This window comes from Gadus chalcogrammus, chromosome 2, assembly GCF_026213295.1.
Source record: "Gadus chalcogrammus isolate NIFS_2021 chromosome 2, NIFS_Gcha_1.0, whole genome shotgun sequence".
NCBI classification, from domain to species: Eukaryota; Metazoa; Chordata; class Actinopteri; order Gadiformes; family Gadidae; genus Gadus; species Gadus chalcogrammus.
Window position 1 is genome coordinate 1,523,873 of NC_079413.1, and position 26,387 is coordinate 1,550,259.

At 45.5% G+C, this 26,387-nt stretch overlaps 4 protein-coding genes across 4 annotated transcripts in view; 2 read left to right on the forward strand and 2 right to left on the reverse strand.

Moving 5' to 3' along the window:
• hsd17b14 (hydroxysteroid (17-beta) dehydrogenase 14) overlaps positions 1-3,219 on the forward strand; it is a 4,771-nt gene extending 1,552 nt beyond the window's left edge. The window contains exons 5-9 of the mRNA XM_056610863.1: positions 419-510; positions 786-890; positions 987-1,054; positions 1,512-1,608; positions 2,788-3,219. Coding sequence (XP_056466838.1) covers positions 419-510; positions 786-890; positions 987-1,054; positions 1,512-1,608; positions 2,788-2,931 — 506 coding nt within the window. The 3' untranslated portion in view covers positions 2,932-3,219. The remainder of the gene's footprint in view (positions 1-418; positions 511-785; positions 891-986; positions 1,055-1,511; positions 1,609-2,787) is intronic.
• Positions 3,220-4,494: 1,275 nt separating this feature from the next.
• bcat2 (branched chain amino-acid transaminase 2, mitochondrial) lies at positions 4,495-16,410 on the forward strand. The gene is made up of 11 exons (XM_056610550.1): positions 4,495-4,844; positions 5,952-6,023; positions 6,782-6,982; positions 8,934-9,044; positions 9,674-9,793; positions 10,162-10,325; positions 10,666-10,808; positions 11,932-12,017; positions 13,541-13,681; positions 14,429-14,503; positions 14,605-16,410. Exons 1-11 carry the CDS (start codon positions 4,827-4,829, stop codon positions 14,644-14,646), a joined length of 1,173 nt encoding a protein of 390 aa, XP_056466525.1. The 5' UTR covers positions 4,495-4,826; the 3' UTR covers positions 14,647-16,410.
• On the reverse strand, positions 16,354-22,108 carry ifi35 (interferon-induced protein 35). Its single transcript, XM_056610402.1, has 9 exons — positions 21,639-22,108; positions 20,684-20,761; positions 20,228-20,386; positions 19,377-19,493; positions 19,060-19,204; positions 18,655-18,764; positions 18,150-18,342; positions 17,861-17,970; positions 16,354-17,443 (listed from the first exon to the last, which is right to left on the reverse strand). The coding sequence occupies exons 1-9, from the start codon at positions 21,795-21,797 to the stop codon at positions 17,249-17,251; spliced, it is 1,266 nt and encodes a 421-aa protein (XP_056466377.1). The 5' UTR covers positions 21,798-22,108; the 3' UTR covers positions 16,354-17,248.
• A 91-nt stretch (positions 22,109-22,199) lies between these two features.
• Positions 22,200-24,903, reverse strand: rpl27 (ribosomal protein L27). The gene is made up of 5 exons (XM_056611127.1): positions 24,810-24,903; positions 24,246-24,328; positions 23,653-23,822; positions 22,672-22,782; positions 22,200-22,306 (listed from the first exon to the last, which is right to left on the reverse strand). Exons 2-5 carry the CDS (start codon positions 24,324-24,326, stop codon positions 22,258-22,260), a joined length of 411 nt encoding a protein of 136 aa, XP_056467102.1. The 5' UTR covers positions 24,327-24,328; positions 24,810-24,903; the 3' UTR covers positions 22,200-22,257.
• Between the last annotated feature and the right edge of the window lie 1,484 nt (positions 24,904-26,387).

Sequence of the window (26,387 nt, forward strand, 5' to 3'; positions counted from 1 at the left end):
TTGTTTTCACACAGTGAAGTCGGTTCCAGGGCAGCATACATTTAAAAAGGCACAACAAAATGTAGCACCACAGTGTAGCACACAGATAACACATAAACTCTCTTCCCACATTGTCACAGAAAAACATCGTAAAAAATATAGAAAGCATGACAGGACATCACACATCGTCCGTACCGGCACTTTGTTTAAAGGGGTGGTATCATGCCACCAGGTGTGAGTGTGCTCAGGCGTGTCCATCGCAAGTGGACACGCCCACCACAAGTGGACACGCCCACCACAGGTGGACACGCCCACTTGTGATGTCACTAAATCACAGGAAAGGCAGATTTGCAAATGGCTTGTATTGGTTAATCACACTCACGCCTGGTGGCATAATATACCCTATGGTCTTGTCCCCCCCCCCCCCCCCCCCCCCCAGACCCTCCTCATAAAGAGACAGATGAGACTTCAGCAGAAGAGTTTAAAGACCTTCTGAATCTCAATCTAATCAGCTACTTCCTCGCCTCCAAAGTAAGTACACACACACACACACACACACACACACACACACACACACACACACACACACACACACACACACACACACACACACACACACACACACACACACACACACGTTTAATAAAGTGAAATGACATTTCAAACTACTTCCCTAAATATGCATATATTATGGAAGATATATACTTGTTCTATATCATATTGTAAATTGTAATTTGTAAATGGAAAATTGTACGGTTGCACGCCCACTTGGTTTTATTGTAACCAACTCATCTCTCCCTTCCCAGTTTGCTTTACCACACCTGCGTAAAACTGAAGGAAACATCATTAACATTTCCAGCCTAGTTGCCGGTCTCGGTCAGGTCGGAGCTGTGCCCTATGTCGCCACAAAGGTGAGTTCTCGACTTGATTGATCTAGAAGCCGCTGTTCTGTTCCCATTTGGTCAGCCCAAAATCAACACCCTGTTATGTCCACCTTTTACCACAAGGGGGCGATCATCTCCATGACGAAAGCCATGGCGGTGGATGAGAGTCGCTTCAAAGTGCGTGTGAACTGGTGAGATTTTTTTCTTTCTTTTACCTTTCGGTTCTCTCCTTTCGCTTACTTTATTGAAGATTTTTTTTTTTAAATAGTGCCCCTTGTTTGCACTAAGTGTCTTACTCTCTTTCTTTCAATTTGCACTGGAATCAACCGTGGCTGGTACCACTACCACTTGAACACACTTTGCACTTTACTACACCTCATTACTTATTATAGGTTATTACCACTGTTTTAGTTTCTATACTTAATATTACTTGCTTTGTTTTATTTGCATTATTAGTATTTATCATTGTGATCTATTGATGCTGCTACTTATTTTTACATATTTCTTGATATCTTTATTTACTTTATCTCGTATTTTTTGCTGCTATGTGGCTGTTGAGGAGCTAAGCCTCAGAATGTTACTCTTGTGTACTGTGTACAATAAGATGTTATAAAAGTAACACTGATTCTGATATTGATCTGATCCCAGCATCTCTCCCGGTAACGTTCTGACGCCTCTGTGGGAGGAGTTGGCCGATCAGACCCCAGACGCCGCCGCCGCCCTCAAAGCTGGAGCTGACTGTCAGGTGAGTTCTCCAGACAGCGGCCCGTGTAACGTGTTACCTGGTTCCCTAGACACCCGCCATGTAACGTGTTACCTGGTTCTCCAGAGACCGGCCCGTGTAACGTGTTACCTAGTTCTCCAGACAGCGGCCCGTGTAACGTGTTACCTAGTTCTCCAGACACCGGCCCGTGTTAGCCGGCTCATCACCTCCCCCTACAACACTTTTCCTCCTATATTAGTCATAAACAAAATGCCCAAGAACTAGAAATACATCTGTTACTCACTGGGGGAGCCTGCGGTCGGACCACTTTAGCGGTGGTATATTTTTCAGGGTCCACTTAAACCCGGGTCTGAAAAGACGGGTTTAAGACCCAAGGGGGGGGGGGGGGGGGGGAGATAATCTAAATGCATCAACTCAGGCAAATGTCCCAAACTGTGATCGGCTCAGAAATGCTAAGTGCTTTCTTTAAGTGCAAGCGCTCCTGTTTAACATTAACAGAATACGACCACAGTCTAAGAGGAAACCAACTCAGGGTTGGGTTAGGTTTACCAATCCTGGGGGGTTGGACTGGGGGGTGACATTGTGAATGGTTCTTTAAGGAGGTGCGGGGGATTTGGATGTTGTTGCGGCAGGAATGGTGATCCCTGTGCTGTAACGGCTCAGGGCATGAGCCACACACTCACAGTGATCCTAGGAGAAGCACAATGGAGAGAAGACGATATTGTGAGGCAGTAAGCAAGGTGGGGGGGTGGGGGTTTGTAGCTACAGTAACTGTACGTCAGGTCAGCATACAGTGTGGAAGTGCGATGAGAGAGATCCTAAATGTGCGCGCTCAGAGTACATGTTCAGAGTTCACCTAGACTCTGCAGAGCCCCAATCCTTGCCCCCCCCCTCCCCCCCCCAACCCCACCCCCACCCTTACACACTTGTTGTATGTCTTAGCACTTATAAATAGTACTCAGCAATTGTGCAGCGTCTTATCCTAGCTATCTTTGTTGTGTACGGGGAATGGGTTAACCTAGTGATGGTTAGTGCTTTGTACTTGGTTCTATGAGCATCCTTACTGTACCGACAGAGATATATTGTTGTTTCTCTTTCCCCTGACAAAAGTACTTATTGTCCGTCGCTTTGGATAAAAGCGTCTTCTGAATGTCCTCAGTGTAAAATGTAAATGCATGCGTTTGTTCGTCCTCCCCTCAGCTGATTGGCCGCATGGGCACGGAGGAGGAGAGCGGGCTGATGGCGCTGTTCCTGGCGGCCGACGCCACCTTCTGCACCGGGGTGGACCTGCCGCTCAGCGGGGGGGCGGAGCTAAACTATGGCTTCAAGAACCGCCTCCCCTGAGGTAGACGACGGTCGGCTCGTTAACGTAACGAGGGAACACGACGTCTTATACGCTTTTAAACTATTATCATTGTTACGTTTCTTCTTCTCTAAGTCAGCGCCGGTCTTTGCTGCTAAATGCATTAAAATGTGTTTTATTATTTTATTTGTTATTACTGAGTGATTGCTCTCTCTCTCTCTCTCTCTCTCTCTCTCTCTCTCTCTCTCTCTCTCTCTCTCTCTCTCTCTCTCTCTCTCTCTCTCTTCCCCTCACTCTTATTGTTACGTTTCTTCATCTCTATATCAGCGCTTGACTTTGCTGCTAAATAGGGTTGCATTAAAGAAATTATTTTATAACTAACTGATTGTTGTGTGGTGTTTTTATTTGTATGGGTGTGCATTATGACGTGAGACGTAAGTTTCTAAGCATTGCAGGACCATGGATTTACGAGCAAGACAAGACCACTTTAAGTTAGAAACCAGGAGAGAGAACTTTAGTTACAGATAGCGGCTTAATATCGACAATACGGTTTGTAACGTTGTTTAAATGAAATGTGCCTTCGTACCAACAGTTGTCCTTGAACATGTGTTTGTGTGGGAAAGCCTATTTCTAACATAGACATTGGAGATAACTATTTCGTAATCAAATCAGGTGATGTCCTGACTCATGAAACTTCAAAAGGTTTACTGATCAGTATCGATGGCATCGTATCTAAAACTGCAGTTTTTGGTTGTGACACTATTGTGCAACCCATGTTTAGTTGATCAAAATCATGTTTTGCAAATCATGGATGCTTGTTGATCTAAGGTAATTCAATAGTCCACAGTCAAGGGAGTCACACGCCAGAGAGTAAACACTTATTAAAAGCTTCAATAGAAATCAATAGAAGAGCATCCATTGCTCAGCAAGTCTGACAGCAAGCAAATAACAACTTATTTACTCAAGGCCTATGAAGCAGAATTTACTAATAACTTTGCCGTTAAAAACAGCGTCATCTTCATCCTGTTCCCCCCCTCACTGCCAGACGTCTGGCCGTCAAGTGCTTCTCATAGACTGAGTAAATGGAAAACACTTCCATACTCATTTACACTTCCTACTCATTTGCTCTGCGCAGTGAATAAATCATCCCCATCCTCTGTGCATTTTTTTTTTCAGCGGAAGTCATGCATTGAAAAAACTGTGCAAAAGCAGCCAAAATCATGTTTGCTGGAACATAACTGTTGCTGGTGGATTCGGAGCCCTCGTGAGATGTCTCGGTATCGGTTCCTTGAAGATGTCTTCATTCAGTCGAATGCCCCGCTTTGAACAATCGGAATGCTCATGGGCCACGTCACCACGCCACCCCTCTCCGTTGATGCAACTTCTGTCTTGAGTTGCAAGCACCACTCCCTCGATGGGGGCCAATCATTCTCGCTCCTCTGTGAACCCGAGGAACCCCGTCTGTTCGGCTCGCCCAATCAGGTGTCACGTGTCCGTCACGCCCACCCGTTTAAACATTTATGAATGATCACATGAGCGTATTTGTAACTTTATTCCGATAGTTCTTTATTCCGATAGTTCTTTATTCCGATGGTTTATCGGGATAGTTATTCGCAGATGTGTTGTGATACCAAATTAAAACACACTTACATCGCAACACATCAAGGGTTTAACAGCGATAAAGACGTTACATAACACAACAACATAACACGTCTACTCCCTATCTCAACGATTCTCAATAATACTTGTGAACAATTAAAGATTTTTCCTCATTTCCACACAGTACGTTAGGTATTTTTTTCCTAACCATGTAAATGGTTAGGAAAAGAAGATCTTTGTTAATATAAGATCGCCTTCAAATAGCAAACCGGAACCCCAGTGGTTTGGTGTTGTTGCTACCCGAGCACTAGACCTTGGTCTTCATTCAGCAGCAACCATGGCAGCCCTTCGCACGGTGAGTTCAAAGATCAAGGTTTTATCTACTGTAGTTGTAATGTAATGTTAATGATTGTTGATGATGGTAAACGCGACCTGACCGGCTGCGTGTCTGCGGTCATGACCGGGATGAGCGCCGCGCAGCTGGAAAAACGGTAACGGGGAAAAACATGCCGAACAGCCAGACTAGCAGCATAGTCCAGGGAGATCTCCTCCGTCGGTCAACCCTCAGCCAAAGAACAATGAAGCACTCGTATAATCATTATATTGTTTATATTGCTGCGTCTTTGTTCATCTGCCACTGGTTTAATACAACCAACAAATCCATAGGGGTTTTTCGTGGCATTCGTTACATTTGTTAATGTATACAACTTTTTTTTTTTCACCACCTCACGGAATGACCTGACCTCAATTGACCTGTCGGTTTCATTGGATCTGTGTTACTTCGCCTGAGGAACCGTAGTTTAAACCGTTTTAATTGTTTCAAGCGGCCCCGGGTCACTAGTCGACAATATAAATAATGCGGTGGGGTTGAGGCGTCTTTTATTTGACCTGTGCTGTGAGGTGCTATTTAAAGCGGGCTGGTCAGCCCACAGCCGTCCTTCAGGATGTTTTGCCAGCGTAGACACACACATGATTGACGTTTTTACATGATAGGCATGATGTCGTGGCCCGGTTGTTTGTTGGCACCGACCGTCTCGTTGTGAGACGGTGATGGACTCAGATCTGTAGTGGTAGAGGAGAAAAAAACAAAACTGGAGCGTCAGGTTTTTCGGGTATCTCCCATCACAATGTTGTATTTACTTAGTTATTTTGTGTACACTATGATCTTCCACATAAGGCTGAGAACGATAAAAGCAAACTAGGTATATTTGAACAACATTAGTGTTCAGCTCCATCAATATAGTACAAATAGGTGTTTGCTGTTTAGTGTGGGTTTCTGCGCAAATGATTGGTGCTGGTGCGTCGTCCCACCTGCACGGTGAGACGACCCATGCCATGTCTGTGTCTGTGGGAGTCATCGATGCATCGTCATGGTAACACCCAGACGCCCACCTGACTCCTACTGAATGACCCTTGAGAACAGCCGGGCTCCTGTTACAGTGTTTCCTGACGCTGCCTGCAGGTACTTCACAGGCCCTTCGCCCAGACCCTCTCCCTGTGCCTGCGGCCCGCGCGATTCGCCAGCTCATTCAAGGTAACCGAACCTCACGGCAATCGTCACAGCGATTCTGTGTACAGCCCATAATGTCGGCGTGTCGTCGGCATCCCTCTGTTTATCTGCGTCACTCGTGATCCTTGGACCAGCGTTGTCTGTAAACACTGTGAGGATGCCTCGCCCTCGACCAGACTCTGACTGTGCCTTTTGTCTCCCCTTCACTCTCTGTGTATCTCAATTTGTGTCAAACGCGTGCTTGGTCCCTGCCCAATTGCTCTTTAATTCAGCGCATGCTCTCTGTGCACAGTCCCGCAAAATAAAGGTAATCACTGCATCCGTCTGCTCGCTCTGCTCTTCCTCGTCTTGTGTTGTCGCCGTCGCTCTTCCTCTCTCCCCCCTCTCCTCTCCCCCATCCCTCTCCTCTCTCCTCTCCCCCCTCTCTCCTTCCTTTCCTCTCACCTCTCCCCTCTCTCCTCTCCCCACTCTTCCTCCCCTCTCTACCTCCCTTCTCTCCCCTACTTCCTCTCCTCTACCCTCTCTCCTCTCTCCCCCCTCTCCTCTCCCCCATCCCTCTCCTCTCCCCCCTCTCTCCTTCCTTTCCCCTCTCCTCTCCCCTCTCTCCTCTCCCCACTCTTCCTCCACTCTCTACCTCCCTACTCTCCTCTCCTTCCTCTCCTCTCCCCTCTCTCCCCTCTCTCCTCTCCCCACTCTTCCTCCCCTCTCTACCTCCCTTCTCTCCTCTCCTTCCTCTCCTCTACCCTCTCTCCCCCCCCCCCCCCCCCCCCCGCCGCGCCCAGGCGTCAGACCTGGTCATCGAGCGCAACACGGCGCCCAGCCCCAAGCCGGACCCGTCCACGCTGGTCTTCGGGAAGCAGTTCTCCGACCACATGCTGACCATCGATTGGTCGGATAAGGACGGGTGGGAGGCGCCGCAGATCAAGCCCTTCCAGAACCTGTCGCTCCACCCCGCCAGCTCTGCCCTGCACTACTCCATCGAGGTGAGCCCCCCCCCCCCCACGCCCCACATGAGAGCAGCCAATCCTGGGGCTCCACCCTTGAGTAGCGCCCCGCCCCTTTTATGGGTGAAAAAATAGCAGCAGCATTTTTGGTGGCTAAGCTGCGGGTGATTGATTCCTAGGTCTTTGATAATTTAATAGAACACAATAAGAATACCGTTATGATTTCAAGGTATAAGCAGCCCAAATCCTATTGGCCTGTGAGGCAAAAAGTAATGCCGTGTCATTGGCGATCAATGATCGGTAAATTGTTATGTAAAAAAAAAAGTTTAAGAAATATGCGTTGATGGTTGTCCTCAATCGGCTTCTATCAAGGTGAAGGAACATCACGCCCGAGGGCTGTGGTAACAATATACCCCACTCTGGGTAGACTGGTTGTGCAACAAACAGTAGCAGTAGCAGCCACAGTAGCAGCGTTGGGCGTGCTGCCACTAGTTCTGTTACTTGGCAGCAGCTCTACCGCAGCGCTGGGGTTCAGCCAGAAGGGGGCGTGCTCACTGTAGACACGAAGTTTCCCTCAACTGTGCTTCAAAATGTTTTAATGTTTACCTTTTTTGATATTTGACATTTTATTATTGTAGATTAGGCTTGTATTTAATCATTTTTTTTCTCTGTATTTTCACCTTGAACCAATGTTCATGTTGAACTAAAGTTCTTAATAAAATAATAAAATACATTAAGTATTTTGTTTGCTTGTTTACTTTCTTTCATATCGACTACTTATTGAATTGCCAGACAACATGCGTACACCTGATAAATATTGTTATCGGGATATTAGATAAGCTATGTTTTGATAGAAGTATCAGGCCGTGTCACCCAGCAATACTCGCAGCCCCTGTGAACACCAGGCCTGTGAGTCAGAACACAGCTGTGGTCTGTCTGAACGGGGAACCCCTCCCTCCTGGACAGAGAAGGCTATTGGTGCCTTGCTAGTGGAGCACAGAGCGGGAAGCTCAATGGATCAAAAGGTTATTCTCAACCAATAGACAGTGATCTGCTGCTGCCTGCATCTGGGATCAACTGGTCTGCTGTCCCTACTAGCCATGTCTCGGGTTACTACATTTACATTTAGGGTATTTTGCTGATGCTTTTATCCAAAGCAACTCGCAACCATTCATGGCCACGTTCACACGCCGACGGCGTAGACAGCGACGCAGGGTGGCAGCCAGCTTGTCATTAGCAGTCAGGGTGAGGTGCCTTGCTCAGGGACAGGGGATCGTACTTGCGACTTTCTGGTTACCATTCAACCTGCTCTTCCTCCTTAGCTACTTTCGCCCCAAATCAGTTTTGATTTGTATATTTTATATCAATCCAGATCAGTGGTGTGTCCACATTGCTAATTACCGGGGCGACCTCAGGCGAACCCGAGTCCCTCCCTTTAGAATCGGCTCGTTAGATCCCACTGTACCGTATAATCATCATAAAAACATCTCCAGGCTCTGCATTCCCATCAGTTCAGACTAAGCTGTCCAGCCAGCCGAGTCCGCCTCCAGGGTTCACCTCAGACTACAGAACTCCACCCTTTCCTGTCCGACTTGTTCCCTAAATCGTGCATAGGGGTCACTATTGAGGCGTAAGGAATCGAGGGAACAAGTGAACTGAATCAAACACTTTAACTTCCCTTTAGATTGGTTTGTGGGAATCCGGCTCGCCTGTCATTCACAGGTGGATGAAATGCAACGTATCTCAATTGTGGAGAAAGGGAGGGGGGGGGGGGGGAGAAGAAGAAGGGGTAGAGAGGGAGGAGAGGTTTTTTTGGTTGGTTTATTTTCCGAATCTTTCTATCTCAATCTCTATTGTCGGCTCTCTTTATAACCCTGGACTCGAACCTATAGCCAAAGCTCTAACTTATCCCGTGTGTGTGTGTGTGTGTGTGTGTGTGTGTGTGTGTGTGTGTGTGTGTGTGTGTGTGTGTGTGTGTGTGTGTGTTCAGCTCTTCGAGGGTATGAAGGCGTTCCGTGGTGTGGACGACCGCATCCGCCTCTTCCGGCCGATGCACAACATGGAGCGCATGCACCGCAGCGCCGAGAGGAGCTGCCTGCCCGTGAGTTCACACCCCTACGCACACACGTGCACGTATACACGTGCGCACGCACACACACACGTACACACAAACTCACACACGCGTACACATAAACATACATACGTACGCCACACACACACGTACACTTAAACGCGTACGTACGCACACACACACACACGTACACACAAAGAAACACTCACGCGCGCACACACAAACTCACCCACGCGTAAACGTATATATGTACACACGCACTCACGTAAACAAGTACACACGTACACACACAAACACGTACATGCGCACACACACGTACACAAATACACGCACGTACACATGTATACACACTTTAACACACACGTCTACAGACACACACACACGTACACACACACAAAGTACATTGAATCAGCTGGTACTTTAGTCCAAAGCGATTAAAGTAAGTCCCTTCAAGAATGAAGATAATCCAAGCAGTACCAGTACTTTGAGCACACACAATTCTGCATAAGATTCATAAAACACAAACATACACCGACATGGAAACCAATCAAAAGGGGGGTGCTAACGGAGGAGGTGGATGCCACCAGCTAGCGGATGCTAACAGCTAGCGGATGCTAACAGCTAGCAGATGCTAACAGCCTGCCCTGTTTTCCCTGCAGCTGTTCGACAAGGCGGAGCTGCTGGAGTGCATCAGGAAGCTGGTGGAAGTGGACCAGGAGTGGGTACCCTACTCCCTGGACGCCAGCCTCTACATCCGGCCCACGTTCATCGGGGTGGAGGTGGGTCCGCCCGGCAACAGGCCCGAACAAGCCCGGCCTTCTGGCGCATGCCCTGGGCAGCATCCGGGGCTAACGCCATGGCAACAAGGGCCTTGCTGCCATGGCGTTAGCCCGGGTGCAGCGCATTGCACGCATGCCTGGGCAGCATCCGGGCTAACGCCATGGCAACAAGGGCCTTGCTGCCATGGCGTTAGCCCGGGTGAAACGGAGAGCACAGTCACAGAGCCTGTGAACGTAGGGAACTCTTGATGACAGTTGCACACAACCGGATTAACTGATTTGTAAACCTCTTTCTCTTCCTCCCCCCCCCCCCCCCCCGTTTCTCCCGCCCTCCCCTTGTCTCCCTCCCCTCCCCCCCCGTGGGTCAGCCCTCCCTGGGCGTGTCCCGGGCCGGTAAGGCCATGCTCTTCGTCATCGTGGGGCCCGTGGGGCCCTACTTCGCCACAGGCTCCTTCAACCCCGTGTCCCTGCTGGCCGACCCCTCCTTCGTGAGGGCCTGGAGGGGCGGGGTGGGCGCCTACAAGATGGGAGGGTGAGTGTTCACCCACACCCATGATGGGAGGGTGACGGTTCACCCACACATTAAAGATGGGAGGGTGAGTGTTCACCCGCACATACACCATGGGAGGGTGAGTGTTCACCCCCACATAAACGATGGGGGGGTGAGTGATCATCCCCACACACACAATGGGAGGGTGAGTGTATATCCGCTCATATAAGGTGGGAGGGTGAGTGTTCATCCGCACATAGAAGATGGGAGGGTGAGTGTTCATCCACACATAGAAGATGGGAGGGTGCTTTTCACTGTCAAAGGTACATGGACTGATTATTTTTGGTCGTGGTCTTTTGGTGCCCCCCCCTGGCGGCTCCAGGAACTACGGGCCCACCATCGCGGTGCAGGACGTGGCGTTAAAGAAGGGCTGCCAGCAGGTGCTGTGGCTGTACGGGGAGCAGGAGGAGATCACCGAGGTCGGCACCATGAACCTCTTCATCTACTGGACCGCGGAGAACGGAGGTCAGCAGGGGGGGTGGTCGCATATCTCACGATTCCAGTCAATTTGGATTATTTTGGAATTAAGATTATGTCGTTTTTATGTTTTAAAATAATTATCGACTGATATTACAATATTTTCAACGCACTTAATCTAAGACGGAAGGGAAAAAATGTAAATAAAACAATTTTGGAAATTGATACCTTTCCCCACCCCTAGATGTCAGTAAGTCTCTCTTTGTGTATGTCTGCTGTGTTCGAAATCGTTCCCTATCACGGATATAGTGCACCATATAGGGTGATTGCCATTCTGCAGTGTTGTTCGAATTCTCAGTGGTTAATTTCATGCACTATAAATTGCACTTAAAATAGCCAAAAGTTGAGTGTACATACGATGTACCCTACAGGTTACTCCCTTATACCACAATGCAATGCGGTCGTGTTTTTCTGGAGAAGAAGCTGAATAACCGCGAAAACGAATACATTTAATGATGGAGTCTCGGCTTTCGTTTAGGAATGTCAACAATTTATTTGGGATTTAACATGGAAAATGTAACATTCAAAATTAAGAAAAAAAAACCTTGATCAAGGAAATGCATCATCAATACAACCTCCAGCTTTCCTTGTGATTGCCCGTTTGTTTACATGATGTGGGCGCATCTGTCTGCGTCACACAAATACCCGGCGCATTTACTGACGCAAATGACGTTAAGAAATGTTCAGCGTAGTATCCGAATTCTCGTTTGTTCGTTCCCTAGAGTGCACTATATCTTGAACACTATATAGGGAATAGTGAGTGAGTGAATAGGGAACGATTTCGAACACAGCTTCTGTCTCCCTCGTCTCTTTCTGCTTAACTTGAGTCGGCTAGGGTTTCCACACGTGCTTACATGAAGATGCCATAGCTGCTCTTTCTTATTTAACTGAGTCAAAATATGTTCCTCCATTCAAGCAATGTTTCTCTAAATAACTGTACAAATTCCAAGCATGTGAAGCAGATTTCCTGGAACACTTAACTAGTTCCTGATTGAATTAATCTTTGATAGGCATTCACACTGCAGTGCAGTACTATGGGAACCATGAGGAAACGATGGTAAACATTCCTCAGCCCACATGAGTCAATGTTTCCGTGTTTGTGCGTCTGCAGAGAAGGAGCTGATTACTCCGCCCCTCGACGGGATCATCTTGCCGGGGGTCACCAGGCAGTCCCTGCTGGACCTGTCTCGAGCCTGGGTCAGTACCTCCTCTTGTATCATCACTGGCCCTTGGTCAGTACCTCCTCCAGTACCTCCTCTTGTATCATCACTGGCCCCTGGGTCAGTACCTCCTGTGGGGATCCTGAGAGGATGCCCTGCTCCCCCCCCCCCCCACCCTTCCCTGGTTTCTCCCCCTCCCTAAACGAAACAGGAACTCGTTTGAGGATGATTCTCCTGTTACCCCTATGCCAAGGAATGCCGGATGCCCCAGAGACATACCGGGGCTGAAGCCCAGAGGTAACCTAGTGTCCCACCAGGGCAGTGTAGTACACTGTGTTGGCCAGGGGGTTCGCCTCCTAGCCAAAAAGTAGTTTGATCCCCGATGTTGAGCCGTCCTTCAGCAAGTACACCTTAGCTCTCACCTTAGGCGGCTCAGTGATCTAATATCCAACACTCTCTGTGAGCGGCCTTTGATAGAACGTCTCCTCAGAAACTAAGATGATAAACGGCGCTGATATGCAGGTGATGACAGCAGGGGCTAATCTCCCAGCAGGACATTTGGCACACGCTGATGATGTGAGCGCATATCTTCTGTTGGCAGAACGGCCTCGTTAGTTCTGTCGGTTGAGAGCGGTGCCCTCCATGTGGCTCTCAGAGAAAGAGACAGGTGCTTTCTGCTGGCAGACAGCCCCGGTGCGCTGCCAATGAAAATACACCCGATGCAAAAGGGTGTTGTTATCCTTGGGTGTCTCTTCAACGATTGACACCATGGAAATGATGGATCTCTGTTGGGGCACTCGAAACCTGAGGGGGTATGGAAAGAGTGATCTGTGGGGAAGGATCAAAGCCTTCGCCTTGAACACACAATCGGTTACTGCTGAAAGGTCTTGATTCCTTGGAAGCTTACCATACGCCAACAATGTTTAACGGGGTCTTTGTTACCCTTTCTTATTAACTAGAATTAGCCCTAGACTTACTCCTAGCCTTATTCTTACTCATAGCCTTAGACTTACTCTTTGCCTTAGACTTAGTCTTTGCCTCATTCCATTCAATTTCAATGTTATTGGTCAGTTATTGGTCCGTTTGACTGTGTGGAAAGTGTCTTTGTTTGACATGACAGCTATAGGGACAGTAAACCGGGCCAACATACCCTGCATGGGAATTACAACTCTTGTTACTAACTAACTAAAAGGGTGCAACATTCGACACCTAGCCGTTAAAGCACTATAAGTATTAAGTATTGTTTTTTATTTTACTTGTCAAAGGGCCAACAAACCCTGCATGGGAATTACAACTCTTGTTACTAACTTAACCTAGCCGTTAAAGCCCTATAAGTATTGAGGCCCAATCCCATTTCTACCCCTTACCCCTTCCCCCTTCAAAACAAGGGGGAGGGGTAAGGGTAAGGGGTAGAAATGGGATTGGGCCCAAGTATCGTTTTTTATTTTACTTCTCAAAGGTTTTCAGAGGGGGACCAAAACAACCAAACATTTTGTAAAGCAAGATGGCCACTGAATGTAATTCTTTCTTCTTTCTCTTTCTGGATCTTTCCGTGGTCAGGGTGAGTTCAAGGTGACCGAGCGCCGCATGGACATGAAGGAGCTGCTGGGGGCGCTGGACGCCGGGAGGGTTCTGGAGGTGTTCGGGGCGGGCACCGCCTGCGTGGTCTGCCCGGTCGGCAGTCTGCTGTACAAGGACAAGGTAGGGCGGCGCTCTCCCTTCAGGTGGTCACCGCGGTTCTGGGGATCATTAACGCTGCTGTGCGTAACGTAACAAACGAGAGCTTTAAAGAGGGGCGAATTAAAAACTAGACTAATAAAGGAAGTCCCGTTCCTCGCTGCTCCTTCCCTGCGTTTCTTTTTTCACCCACCTGTGATAGACGGGCAGGATTCTCCGGAAACCAATCGGGGAAGCGATGCCCTGATTGGTCAGAAATTAACCAAGAGCAGTGGAAATGTCCTCATACAGAGGCAGCCAATGCAGTCAATTCAAAACCGATATTCTGACCTGACCTATGACGTTTCCAAAAAATGAAAATCAAATAACACCTTTTTTAATAATGCTATTTATTAAAGGGGACATACTATGCCACCAGGTGTGAGTTTGATTAGCCTTACAAGCCGTTTCGAAAATCTGCCCCCATATGACATCACTAGTGGGCGTGTCCACCTAGATCTGTGCTGAAAAGATCAGTCTACCAGCCTACCCAGTGGACTGAAGTAAACGTTGCTCATCTATCCATCACAGATCTAAGTGGACACGCCCACTATTGATTTTCGAAACGGCTTGTAAGGCTAATCACACTCACACCTGGTGGCATATTATGTCACCTTTTAATGCTACGCATTTGAACTACTAGTCTTCGTTTACTTTTCTTCTCATATGGCGGGGAAACAACGCTATTTATTTTTGTTTATACGTGGTTCCTCCATCCTCCACGCACTCTAGATGTACCAGATCCCTACCATGCAGAACGGCCCGGACCTGGCCAAGAGGTTCTACAAGGAGCTCACAGACATGCAGGTGGGTGACCGTCCACACAAAGCTGCTCCCAGTCCCCGGGTAATGTTATGATCCTGAAAAACTCACCGGTTTCCCTCCTTCTCCTCTGCTTGGCCTTGCAGTACGGACGCAAGCAGAGCGACTGGGCCCCCCTGGTGGCGTAACTGTCCCTTTACACACAACGCCTGAAGATCAAGTATAGTCCCATCTCTGAAGACCAGGGTTACTCCACACCAGACACGCCCACTGTAATGCACTCCTCCTATTGGTTGCCTCGAGATGACGGACAGCTGCTTTCTCTCTCTCTTTCTCTGACTCTCTCCCGTCGGTCGGGTGTTTCTCGTTTCTGGTTTCCGTTAGCAAGTCCCAGGAATTTTTTTGTTTTGCGTATCTTGTATTCAGGACAGCAATAAGGACATGCAGTGTGAGTTTGGGTCCGTCTGCAGTCATGGAATGGAGAGAGGTTAACGAGAGAAGGCATCTGTCGGATCACTGCTCTCATAGAAACCCGGGTTCTATCTTAATATATGTTAAAGCCGCTTTACAGAGTTCATCTGAGAAGACAGCTGCAAACTACCAAATTCTTATTTTAATTTGAATAGTTTTTATTCTTCTCTTTTAAACCATTTTTACTTCTCCTGGGTTTCTGTTTAGAGGGCCAGGCTCCTTGCTAACCGCTAGCTGGCTAACCTGACCCTGAGTACCTCTGAGCGATACGGTCTTCCGGTTCTTTACAAATGACAGAAACAAAATTATATTGTGAGTATTTAAACTCTGAAAGCACCTAAATGTTGCATATGGTATTACTTCGTTTTTTTGGAAAGGAGCGAGACTTATGTTTTCTACTAGTGAGTTACTTTTGAGTGGATTTTAAATAGGAATAGTTCTCAGTTCAATGTATATTCTTTTACGCTTTCACTTTTTTAATGTTGTTACAATACTCGCAATACTGTAGAAGGTAAAAAATCATTGTTATTTTAGGAATTCCTAACCATGTCTGAGGATATGCAATTGAACGGACATGTCGGTGATGGGAATGCATACAAACCCTGTGAACCAACCGAAAAACCCTGTGAACCCTTCTTCACCACTAGGGGGCCTCGTCGTTCTGATTCAATAGCTGGTAGCCATTTATTTTCCTTTTTAAGCTTCGTGGACCTGTTGGGTGTAAATAGAACCGTTTTAGAGTTTTTAAAGGAATGGTGAGATGAGGCGTGAGTTGGGCGTCTTGTCCGTTGATGATTGTTGAGACGCTATTGAGGACCGGGAAATCCAAGCACGCACAACGCAAGACGGCGAGAAAGTTACTAGGTAATTTCCTGTTTGTAGATGTAGCGCCCTAGCACAAAATAGGCTATTTCTAACGTACTAAAAATGCCACTTTAGATGTAAGCTCTCAATGGCCGCCTGCACTAGATGGTGTGTTAGCATAAGGACATTGTTTTTTTCTTTCGGAGCGGTTCTAAATGATACTGATCGTTGCTGAGGTTGTCGCCGAGCTGTCCGTTTTCTCTTTCAATGTTGGCCGTTATTTTCCGCGTCGCGTCGCTCCGTCGGCCGTCATTTTCCGCGTCACGTCACTCCGTCGGCCGTTATTTTCCGCGCGCGATGCTTCCTTGGCGGGCTTTTCTTTTGAATGTACTCTAACACCACGTCACTCCACCTAGCCGTTCTCCCCTGAGTCTAAGTGCCTGTAGTTCCTTCGCCTCGTGTTTTACACTCAGGGTCTGCACTAGTGGGGCTATGCTGGGTACGTTGTGTTGTGTTTAGTGATCTGTTTTTGTTTTTAGTTTGGTTCTTATACGTTTTGCTTGGCTTTTAAGTGACTTTTTTTTTCACCCCTCGGTTGTCTTTTACCGTTTGTTGGTTTGTGTATTCCAATAAACCTGACTTGTAGGCCTACTCTGGATGCTGTTGTAGTTTTCTTTCCCCGTTTTCATGCATTTTGTCTCTGCCTTTTTGAAGGCACACTGTGTTCACAGTGTGTTCACCCAAACAATAGCGCCAATATTACGAAACAAACCGTTTTTGAATTTATATTTTTATTAATCGATTGAGACGATTACAGGCTTTTAAAAACTATTAATAGTGTTCCCCACAGAGTAAGATAATGGCTGAATCAGCCGATTGTATAATTCTAAATACTTGTGTTCATAGGAAGGACAAATATATGTTAATTACTTTCTTTTTACATAATTTGTAGAGTCATTAAACCTACATTTTCCTTCTTAACTATGTTTTTAACAACTATCTCCAAACAAAAGTCGATAATATTTGAATACTCCTCGCAGATAAACCAAAGCCGATCAAATATTTAATCACCCACAATTCAAAGACGTAAGACATTAAAACACATGAGCTAGTCGTCTTGTGATACACCACTAGAAAGATTGGACTCTTTTAAATTCAGGCGGAAATAGAATCTTCGACTTGTGCTGTGTTCTAACTTTATTCCCCCCAACCAAGTATTATCCAACGTGATTTCTTCCACATATACAACAATCTCACAGGTGTTACCTGTGTTTTGTTTGGTAACATGATTAAATATTATTATACATAATATAGCCCTTGCGGTTAAGGAGATATACTCCATTTACCTTTTTACTGCATGTTTTCAGAAAAAAGCTCAGAAATAGGCTTTGCGGTGAAGAGGTTAATAAAGGACTCATGAGCTCCGACATGAAGTCATCGTACATTCCCGCCCTTCGTGTTTTAAAGGCACCATAGGACACATGGAAGTCTCATAACCCATCAGACGGGAACGCGTCAGATCCCTGTGTCTTGATCGAAGAGGGCCACCGCGGTCTGGCCTGGGGGGTTGTACAGTGCGTTGCTTATCTCCCCGCCGCCATTGCTGCCCTTCTGGAAGAAGATCTCCAGCGTGTCCTGCAGACAGTCGGCATCCATGACGCCAGGAATACCGGTCAGCAGCACAGTGCGGGGGCACGCCAATGCCTTGGTCTGAGGGGGAGGGGGGGTCAGAGGGGGGAGGTCAGGGTAGGTAGGGGGGGGAAGCTTGAAGGTTCGTCAATATACGAGATGGAGGAGCTTCATGAAGGTCCTCTCTGTGCCTTCCATATGTTTCTTTACACATCGGAAAGTAATTCTAAGAACTAATGGTATGAAGTATTAATATGCGTATGAACAAGTGGCCGCTGCAGTCGAAGTAGATAATAATAATAATAAATGAAATTGATATAGCGCTTAATATGGTACTCTAAGACGCTTAGATAGTGAACTGATGGCTCTAATGATAAAGTGACAAAAGCACTCTTTTTCATAAGCATGATTTAAAGTAAGTGTATCAGTTAGGATCATGTTCAAGAAAAGGCAACACGGTCGGGCAAGGCCTTCGGTTCAAAAGAAACAACCTCTTACCTCTACACGAGTGATGGTTCCGTTGACGAAAGGGGTCACCCTCACTTTGTGCTTCGATTTTTTGGGAAATGACACCTCGTGGTTCTCCTTCTGGGTCAGGCCCAGGGCAACTAGGAACGGGAACAATAGAACTTCAACCCAGTGGACATGGATTTGACATGAAATGCAATAGCACAATCTAAAGATATATGCTAAGTCATCAGCATCATCCTCATACCACCACCATCATCGTCACTGACCACCACCGCCCCCGCCCAATAGACCTAGACCGAGTTGAACGGATGCTCACTTTTGTCATTTGTGAAGACGAGCACGGCATTCCTCGTGTCCTCCTGGAAATGTCTGCTGGCCACCTCCCCGCCGCCGTTAAAGCTCTTGCCGAAGTGGATCTCCAGCTTGTCCAGGATGACCTCACTGTCCACGTCCGGCACGTCCGGCAGCTGGGACACCAGGATGCTGCGGGGACACACCCTGGTGTCCATCTGAAAGCACGCAGCGATGGAGTCAACGTGCATACTGTGGATTGTCGATAAGCTCCTACCCAGAAGGCAACAAACCGCCGGTTCTACGGCGTTACTGATTCGGCCGGTTCTAGGGCTGACTGTTTGGGCAGTTCTAGGGTCGACTGATTGTGGCCATCAGATTCTGGATACACAAGTTGGTTACTTGGAAGTAGTTCTGAGCAAAGGCTCTGAATGTGGGTTCACATCGCCATGAATGCCACAAAGCCGGTATAATCCACATGCTGACTGAAGACAAAAAGAGACATCTGGCTGTATGTGGCAGTGTGGTACCTGGACCAAGGTGGGGACCATCAGCTGGACGGGGTGGGCATCTACCGTGATGTAGCATTCCCCCTCCAGGGTCACTTTGTGGGTCTGCAGGGACTGGATCTTCCGAGCCACTAGGGAACGAAGAGCGACGAGAGGGAAACGGTGGGGGTCAGAGAGACATCAGCCGAAGTACAGTGCCATAACTACAAATCGACTGACATCCCTGTACATGTACTAAACCGTGCGTGTATGTGTAGTGTAGTACATGCACTGTACATGTACAGTGAAGTACATTTACATCGATAAGACAGCGATGGAAATGTGCTTCCCTGTACATGTACGTGTAGTGAAGAACATTCACTGTACATACATGCACAGTGAACAGGATTTTAATGTGCGATCTCAAAAGGGAAACGACAATTTCACCTATTTCGTCTTCAAACGTGATCAGCGCAGTCCCACCCTCCATGGGGTACTTGATGCGAGACTTCACGTCAAAGAGTTGTGGATTCCCAGTAGCCGCTGTGGCACCGCGGAAGACTACCTCCCTCTTGGGCACCATGGTGTTCACCTACAACGATGATGTCGATGTTATCTACAAATGGTGATGTTACAGGACGTGCGTGCGTGCGTGCGTGCGTGCGTGCGTGCGTGCGTGCGTGCGTGCGTTGTTAATCAAGATGTTTTGCTGTGGCTCGAATCCGCATGAGGTTGTATATAGAGGTCATTTGTAAGGCACTTACATTGGTGGCACCTTCGACCTCGGCCTCTTTGATTTCCTGCTCTTCTAAGGCTGTTTCGGTCCCTTTGAGATCTTCAAGAAGTTCTTCCTCTTCCTGCATCAGGGAGTCACGTTTTCTCTAGAAACGATATAAACGAGCGAGCAGTTGGTTCTTTAATGGTTATTAACATCAAATAAACACTGATCCACTGATTTTAATTGATGAACCATTGACCTCCATGCTCAGGCTCCTAGGCTCAGCGCATATGAGGCCCAAACTTAACGCTAGGAGGCAGAGGACATTTGAGAAAGCAGGGAAGTGGCTTTGGAATTGAGGCCTACAGTGAACCGTGAACCTGAAGGCGTCTTGGCATTGGAATGGAGCCCTACAATGAACTGTGAAGGCGTATTGGCTTTGGAATGGAGCCCTTCAGTGAACAGTGAATTTGAAGGCGTCTTGGCATTGGAATGGAGCCCTACAGTGAACCTGAAGGTGTATTGAGATGGAGCCCTAGTGAACAGTGCACCTGAAGGCGTCTTGCATTGGAATGGAGCCCTTCAGTGAACAGTGAACCTGAAGGTGTAAGATTGAGATGGAGCCGCAGTGAACAGTGAATTTGAAGGCGTCTTGGCATTGGAATGGAGCCCTACAGTGAACCTGAAGGTGTATTGAGATGGAGCCCTAGTGAACAGTGCACCTGAAGGCGTATTGGCTTTGGAATGGTGCCCTTCAGTGAACGTGAAGGCGTAGAGTACCATGCCTAACCTGAGTGCGTTCTCTAGTCCTACATTTATTTTAGGCCTACCGTATCTATCAGTTAATTTTCACCTTACAAGCGTAGGTCAGAGCTGTAAAAACATAAGTAGCATTACCTTGTGAGAGTTTAGGGTTTCCAGGTGTTGTTCCTTGTCCTGTTCCAGTCGTTCTGTGATTTTTACAAAGCGGTCCTTGAATTCCTTGGTCCGTTGTTCCCGTTCAGAATTGGTCTTTAACAGCTGCGCCTGCTCCTCAATCAACTTATCGTATAGAACCTGTTGAGATGTACATTTTGATTGGGTTCAACCTCTTTTATTAAACGGTGAGTATCAGTTAAAGGGGGGATATTATTCCACCAGGTGTGAGTGTGATCAGCCATTATAAGCCATTTGAAAATCAAATCTTTGCTGTGTTGGTGTTTAGGGACATCACAAGTGGGCGTGTCCCCCTAGATGGATGCTGGAAGGATCAGTCTACCCAGCGGACTGTAGCAAATGTTGCTTATCTATCCATCATACATCTAGGTTGACATTCCCACTTATAATGCACCTTGAACACTTTATTTTCCTCACCTTTTGCCTGATGATCTCCTCTTTAACTCCCTCCAACGAATCCAAAAGCCCTCCCTCAGCCATCATGACAGCAGACTTCTGCATGACACATGCAGGCAGAGAAGGAAAAAGGTAGGAGTTCTTGTTCCAAAGTTGTTTTAGGTCACACTTCGCCCCAAGCTAACCAGTGCTGTGTGTATCCATGGGTCGAGTTTGAGATGCTTTAAGTTCAGATGTATATAAGTAACGTGGCACGCTCTTTTTTTTTACCTAGCTCGTATAATCACCGAGACATATCTGTAGTCCTTGATGATCGATAGGGGTTCAAATAAAATCACATTCTATAATTAGTATATTGTACAAAAGAGGAATGCTGGCCAGCCCATACCTCTCACCATTTTGTTTTAATTAGTAGACTATCAGTTATAGGATGTGAATTTATTGACATTAAAATCAATATTGATCAACATCGACTACATGAAGGTCCAGGTACAGCAACAAACGTGGAAATGGAGCGAGGCCGAAAGTGACCAACGACTTGCGTCGCACGTCCGTCGCGACGCTCGTCTTTGGTTTGGTCACTCACGGCATACGGAGGAAGGCCGAGCTGCGTAGTGACCAACGACGCGCGTCGCTACGCACGTCGTTGGTCACTCACAGAACTCTGCCCTACTGTGGAAATGTTTGACAGCTGCTTTAATGGTTCCTACTCGCGTCCAATCTCCACGGACACACGCCTGCCACATAGGCATAACCCAGTTTGTTAACGTTCAAATAGCAGGGATTAGATTTCACCGACACATAAACACTGTTGAAGCGACCCAGTGCCAAAACCAAATCTTAATTTCCGCAAACAAATTAACTATTCATCATTAAATAGGTAGTGAAGAAAACGGATGAGACTAATTAGACGTTTGTAATAAGAAATCAAGCCTACTTAAACACGTTTTAGGACAAAGTCTTGTCAGGAACTTACCTCCTTACTTTCCGAGGTGTGCTTTTCAGTTTCACTTTCTAAATGTGTTTGAGCATGCAACCCAGCTATGATCAGGAGAGGGCGGTCGCCCACCGATACGCTTATCTCGTACAATTTTTCGGTTTCATGGCAATTTACGTGGCCGTTTATACAGTCCATGCCTATGAGATTAATTTGCCACTAGTTTACTGTACATTTGGATCGACCCCTCTGGGATGTTGCACTAGTCACTCCTTTTTGTAACGATTTCTGAACGGTTAAGTATGAAAGATTACTTTATCATGCTGACTTCAATCAGAAATTTCTCATTTAGTTGTTGATTGGTGTAATGTCATTTGCATTACACAATTTACATAGATGTAAAAATTCTGGATTATTGTTGTGGGTTTCCTGTGAACTCTAGTGTACATCCCCAGTTGCCCTAGTTTTAAGTTTATAATTTTAATAAGTCACAGCAATTTAGATTACCAGTCAGTTTTCCATAAATTGACCTGTGAATCATGACAAACATTTCATACTCATACACTTAGCCATTCTTTTTGTTAAAGCATCAATATGGTCAGAATAAAAACAGTAGTCGAAGTCTTTTTTATACATTTATTTGTGAAACCAATGGAGACTAGAATCTGAGCTTCTGGAAGAACCATTTGTTCTTGCCCGTCTTGTACCTGAGGAGAAACGAGGAGTACAGTTAAGACATTTGCCCTGAACTATGTCGCTTTCAGTCACGTTATATCAATCATAAAACAAAAACAAAATACAAACGCAACAGCCTAGAAATGATGGGTACATAACAGGGATCTACGATGACAAGAGATTCCCTCATTCATAATTAACCTAGCAATTGTTAGTGCCTGGCACTTGGTTCTATGAACATCCTTACTGTACTGACAGCAACATATTGTTCATCTTTAACACTCATTTAATTATTGTAGGTTGCTTTGGATAAGAGTTTACACAACGCCCTACATGTAAATTCAGAACATGTGATCAAATGAGCCAGTTTGTGGTGCTTATGCAGACCGGAACCCACCTCTCCTCGAACTTCACTTTAGCCTCCCTCCTGGCTTTGCGTTTGAGAGCGGGGTCCCGGAAGACGTCCTTGTTGACAACGGTTTTGTCCAGGGGAATATCCACAGAGTATCTGAAGGGACAAAGAAAAATATGCCATGGTTTAAAGGCTGGGACACTTTCACTAGGTGTTCAGGTCGAGTGCCATGACCGAATCACAACAATCTTACTCAATGTTTAACAAAGCTCTAACTGCTACCAAACAGTCTTCATCAAGAACCCCATCTAGTGGAAAACGTATTACACCGACACCTTCCTCGTCAAGGCCATGCGTCGCTCGTTAAAAACACACTTAAGATTAAATAGGAAACAGGAACGGTGGCCACCTCACCAGAACCTCCTAGAAGGCTTTGAGTCTGCAGACACTAGTTTCTTCCCAGTTGTAAAACACTCTACATTATCAAACCCTGAACTAACAAAAAACAACTTAACACACCAACAGGTAAACTTAACCATCTACAGACATGTAACCAACCATGTTGCTGCCAAGTCACAACATGGCAAGCAAAATCTTTCAAAGAGGTTAAAATACTTCAGTTTACTGGACAGCCGCATTTAATTGGACCAATATGCATATTAAGACAAGGGTTTATATTCCTAATCCCTGACACCGCCTTTCACTTTATCATTCTAGGGCTGGAGAGCTGCCAGGTCTGCTGTAAACACCCCTCCAACTCACCAAGTGGACCACAGGTGTGCCATAGGTAACCATAACAGCCAATCACAGAATAGGCACGCAATAGTTTGTGTTTAACCTAATAGAAGAGGCGTCTACAATGTAAACCGATGAACAATAATCTCGTGGTAAAGTTCTCCTTTAAATTAAATAATTGTACACATTCTAATCAGACAAGTATAAACTCATACAAGGCAGTGAACCAATTAAAACGATGCAACGCTTTTGTTCAGTGCCGTCACCAAGTCAGTCTGGGTCGACCCTCACCTGGTGGGCATCAGGTGGTTGTAGTTGTACACCTTGACGAAGGCCTTGATCTTGGACCTCTTGGCAATCTTCTTCTTGCCCATGGTGGTGGTCACCTTGCGGGGGTACCGGTCGATGCCGGAGACAAGCGCGTGGCTGTAGGGTCGGTCGGCGGTACCGTCATCGATGTTCTGCAAGGAGGAGACAGGTTAGACACCAGCTTGTTTGTTTACATGGGTGGGGGGACAGGAAGCAACCTGAACACGCTCCACCAAAACGCTGCTGATTAAATAGGAAACAGGAACGGTGGCCACCTCACCAGCACCTTTAAACAATACGGGAATAAATCTCCCAATAAAAGGAAACACTATTGGGAGAGGATATTAAACAAGGTCACTGGTGTTTTGAACGCAATATACATTTCAGCTGCATAACAAACGAGTTGATGCTGCGCCGAATTGCATTCAGAATTTAAAGACTGAGTCACAAATGGCACGAGTTATGAATATTTATTGGCAGGAAGCAGGTCTATAGAGGTGACCTGTAGTGGTAGTTTGTGCGAGAATGAAGTAATGTAGCAATTAGCCTTTAAAGTACAAAGTTTATGAAGTTACCTTGACGATGACTGCTTTACGCCCAGCATAGCGTCCTGCAAGGACCATAACCACCTTCCCAGGTTTCATGAACTTGCCCATGTCTAGCAGGAAGAGAATGCAAAGAGTTTGACAACATTAGCATTGCATAGACCCACGCTTATGCGGTACAATCAGCATCACGCACAGGACTGGCTAGGCAGACATGCTAGCTAACTAGCTGGCCAGGATAGCTTTAGCATTCAAGGATTGTATTTATGCAGCTTTGGTATAGAACAAGCAGTTGAACATATACATACATACAAAAATGATATTAACACGAACATTTAAATTAAATTTAACGGCGGAATTGTACTATGTGGAAGTGTATGGAGACCGAAGGGGCTGCCATGTTGGATTGACCGTCACACAGTGGAAGCACATCTTAAATGTTAAATTTTTAGCACTGTACTATAGTATACGTGGCAATAATCGACTAACTAGAGTCTTTTGAATGTTTATCGGGGCAGAGATAGAATTTCCAGCATAGAGTTTGCCGGGTTTTAAAGGATGATTTGAGATTAATCCAACGAAAAATTCACTCACTAGTGCTGTTCTGTGGCCACCGCTAACAGGAAAGGAAGTCGAAAAGGAACGCACGACCTTTCACATCAACAATGTACACGTCACATCCGGGTTCTGCTTTTCTTCGTTGATAAAAAACAACGATAAAAATGATTATATATACATATATTTGTTTCACATATGTATATATATATATATATATATATATATATTGATGATGATAATATATATATTTGTATTGATAATATTATATTTATTTATTAAGATAGATATATTATATATATATTAATAAATTATATGTATACATTAAAATATATATATATGTATGCAGAAATATCTTACTTGAATATTAAATATAAAAATCGTTATTTTTTTATATCATTCTTTACCTATCATATGGTTTTGTAGAAGATATTTCCTGCAGCTTTCTAACTCAAACAGTTGATATAACAAAAATAATGATATTAACATTTTAGTGTTTGAAGGGATTTAATAATGAACAATCATTAAGAGTTGCAGATCCTAAAATTATAGTTACATTTATATCATTCTTTACCTATCATATGGTTTTGTAGAAGATATGTCCTGCAGCTTTCTAACTCAAACAGTTGATATAACAAAAATAATGATATTAACATTTTAGTGTTTGAAGGGATTTAATAATGAACAATCATTAAGAGTTGCAGATCCTAAAATTATAGTTCAATAAGCATTTACATGGAAGGAGTTTAACAAACAGCTTGCAAAGCACTTTTGCTTATAAATAGACATGAATAAAATATATCTCCATAAATTCCCAATATATATATATATATTTTAATAAAATAAGAATTACCAATGTCGTCATGGAAACCCTGAAGTCCTTTATTCATAACCGAACACTGAGTAGCTACTTTAAGACAGTGTTGTCAATCGTTAAAGAAATAATTACAGCATCCAGCTTCAGAATTTAGACTTTGCGGCATTTGCAATACAATAGCCATTAAATTAAATGTGAGCTCATATTTAAAAACATTAAACGTAAAAATGCAAAACCAAAAGTGTGACTTTGTAACTTTTTCAAATAGAAGCACACAAAGCAAACCGTACACATAACACTTCTAGGTGGATTATCCTTCCATACACACCGTTTTGATAATAAGATGGTTAGTTCATTACCTCCTGATTAATCCATCAATGAGGTCTATTATAGTCTGTCCTGGAATGCATAAAATGTAATGTAAAATTATGTTAATGGATAAATCTTTCCTAGCGTTTAAAATTGTCTGACATGATAATACAGGCATTTTTAAAACACTGAGACCACAAAAAAAACGTTTTGATTAATGAGACATTGACACGTAGGGCTGAGAAACAGCCAAGCATCCTTCGGTTGCCAGGTAACACTGTAGTACAACAACCCCATGAATGAAATCCTCCATGAATGAAATCCTCAACAAAGGTCAGGATATCAGCACCTCTGGTTTATACATTCAGTAGCTTACATCTCCTGCAGGTAGAGGAAAATTAAATCAAGAGTTGGAACTCACAATATATAAAACCTTTTTTTAAACATTGGATATGTATGCCGATTATAAATGTTTATATATGGGTTTTTTT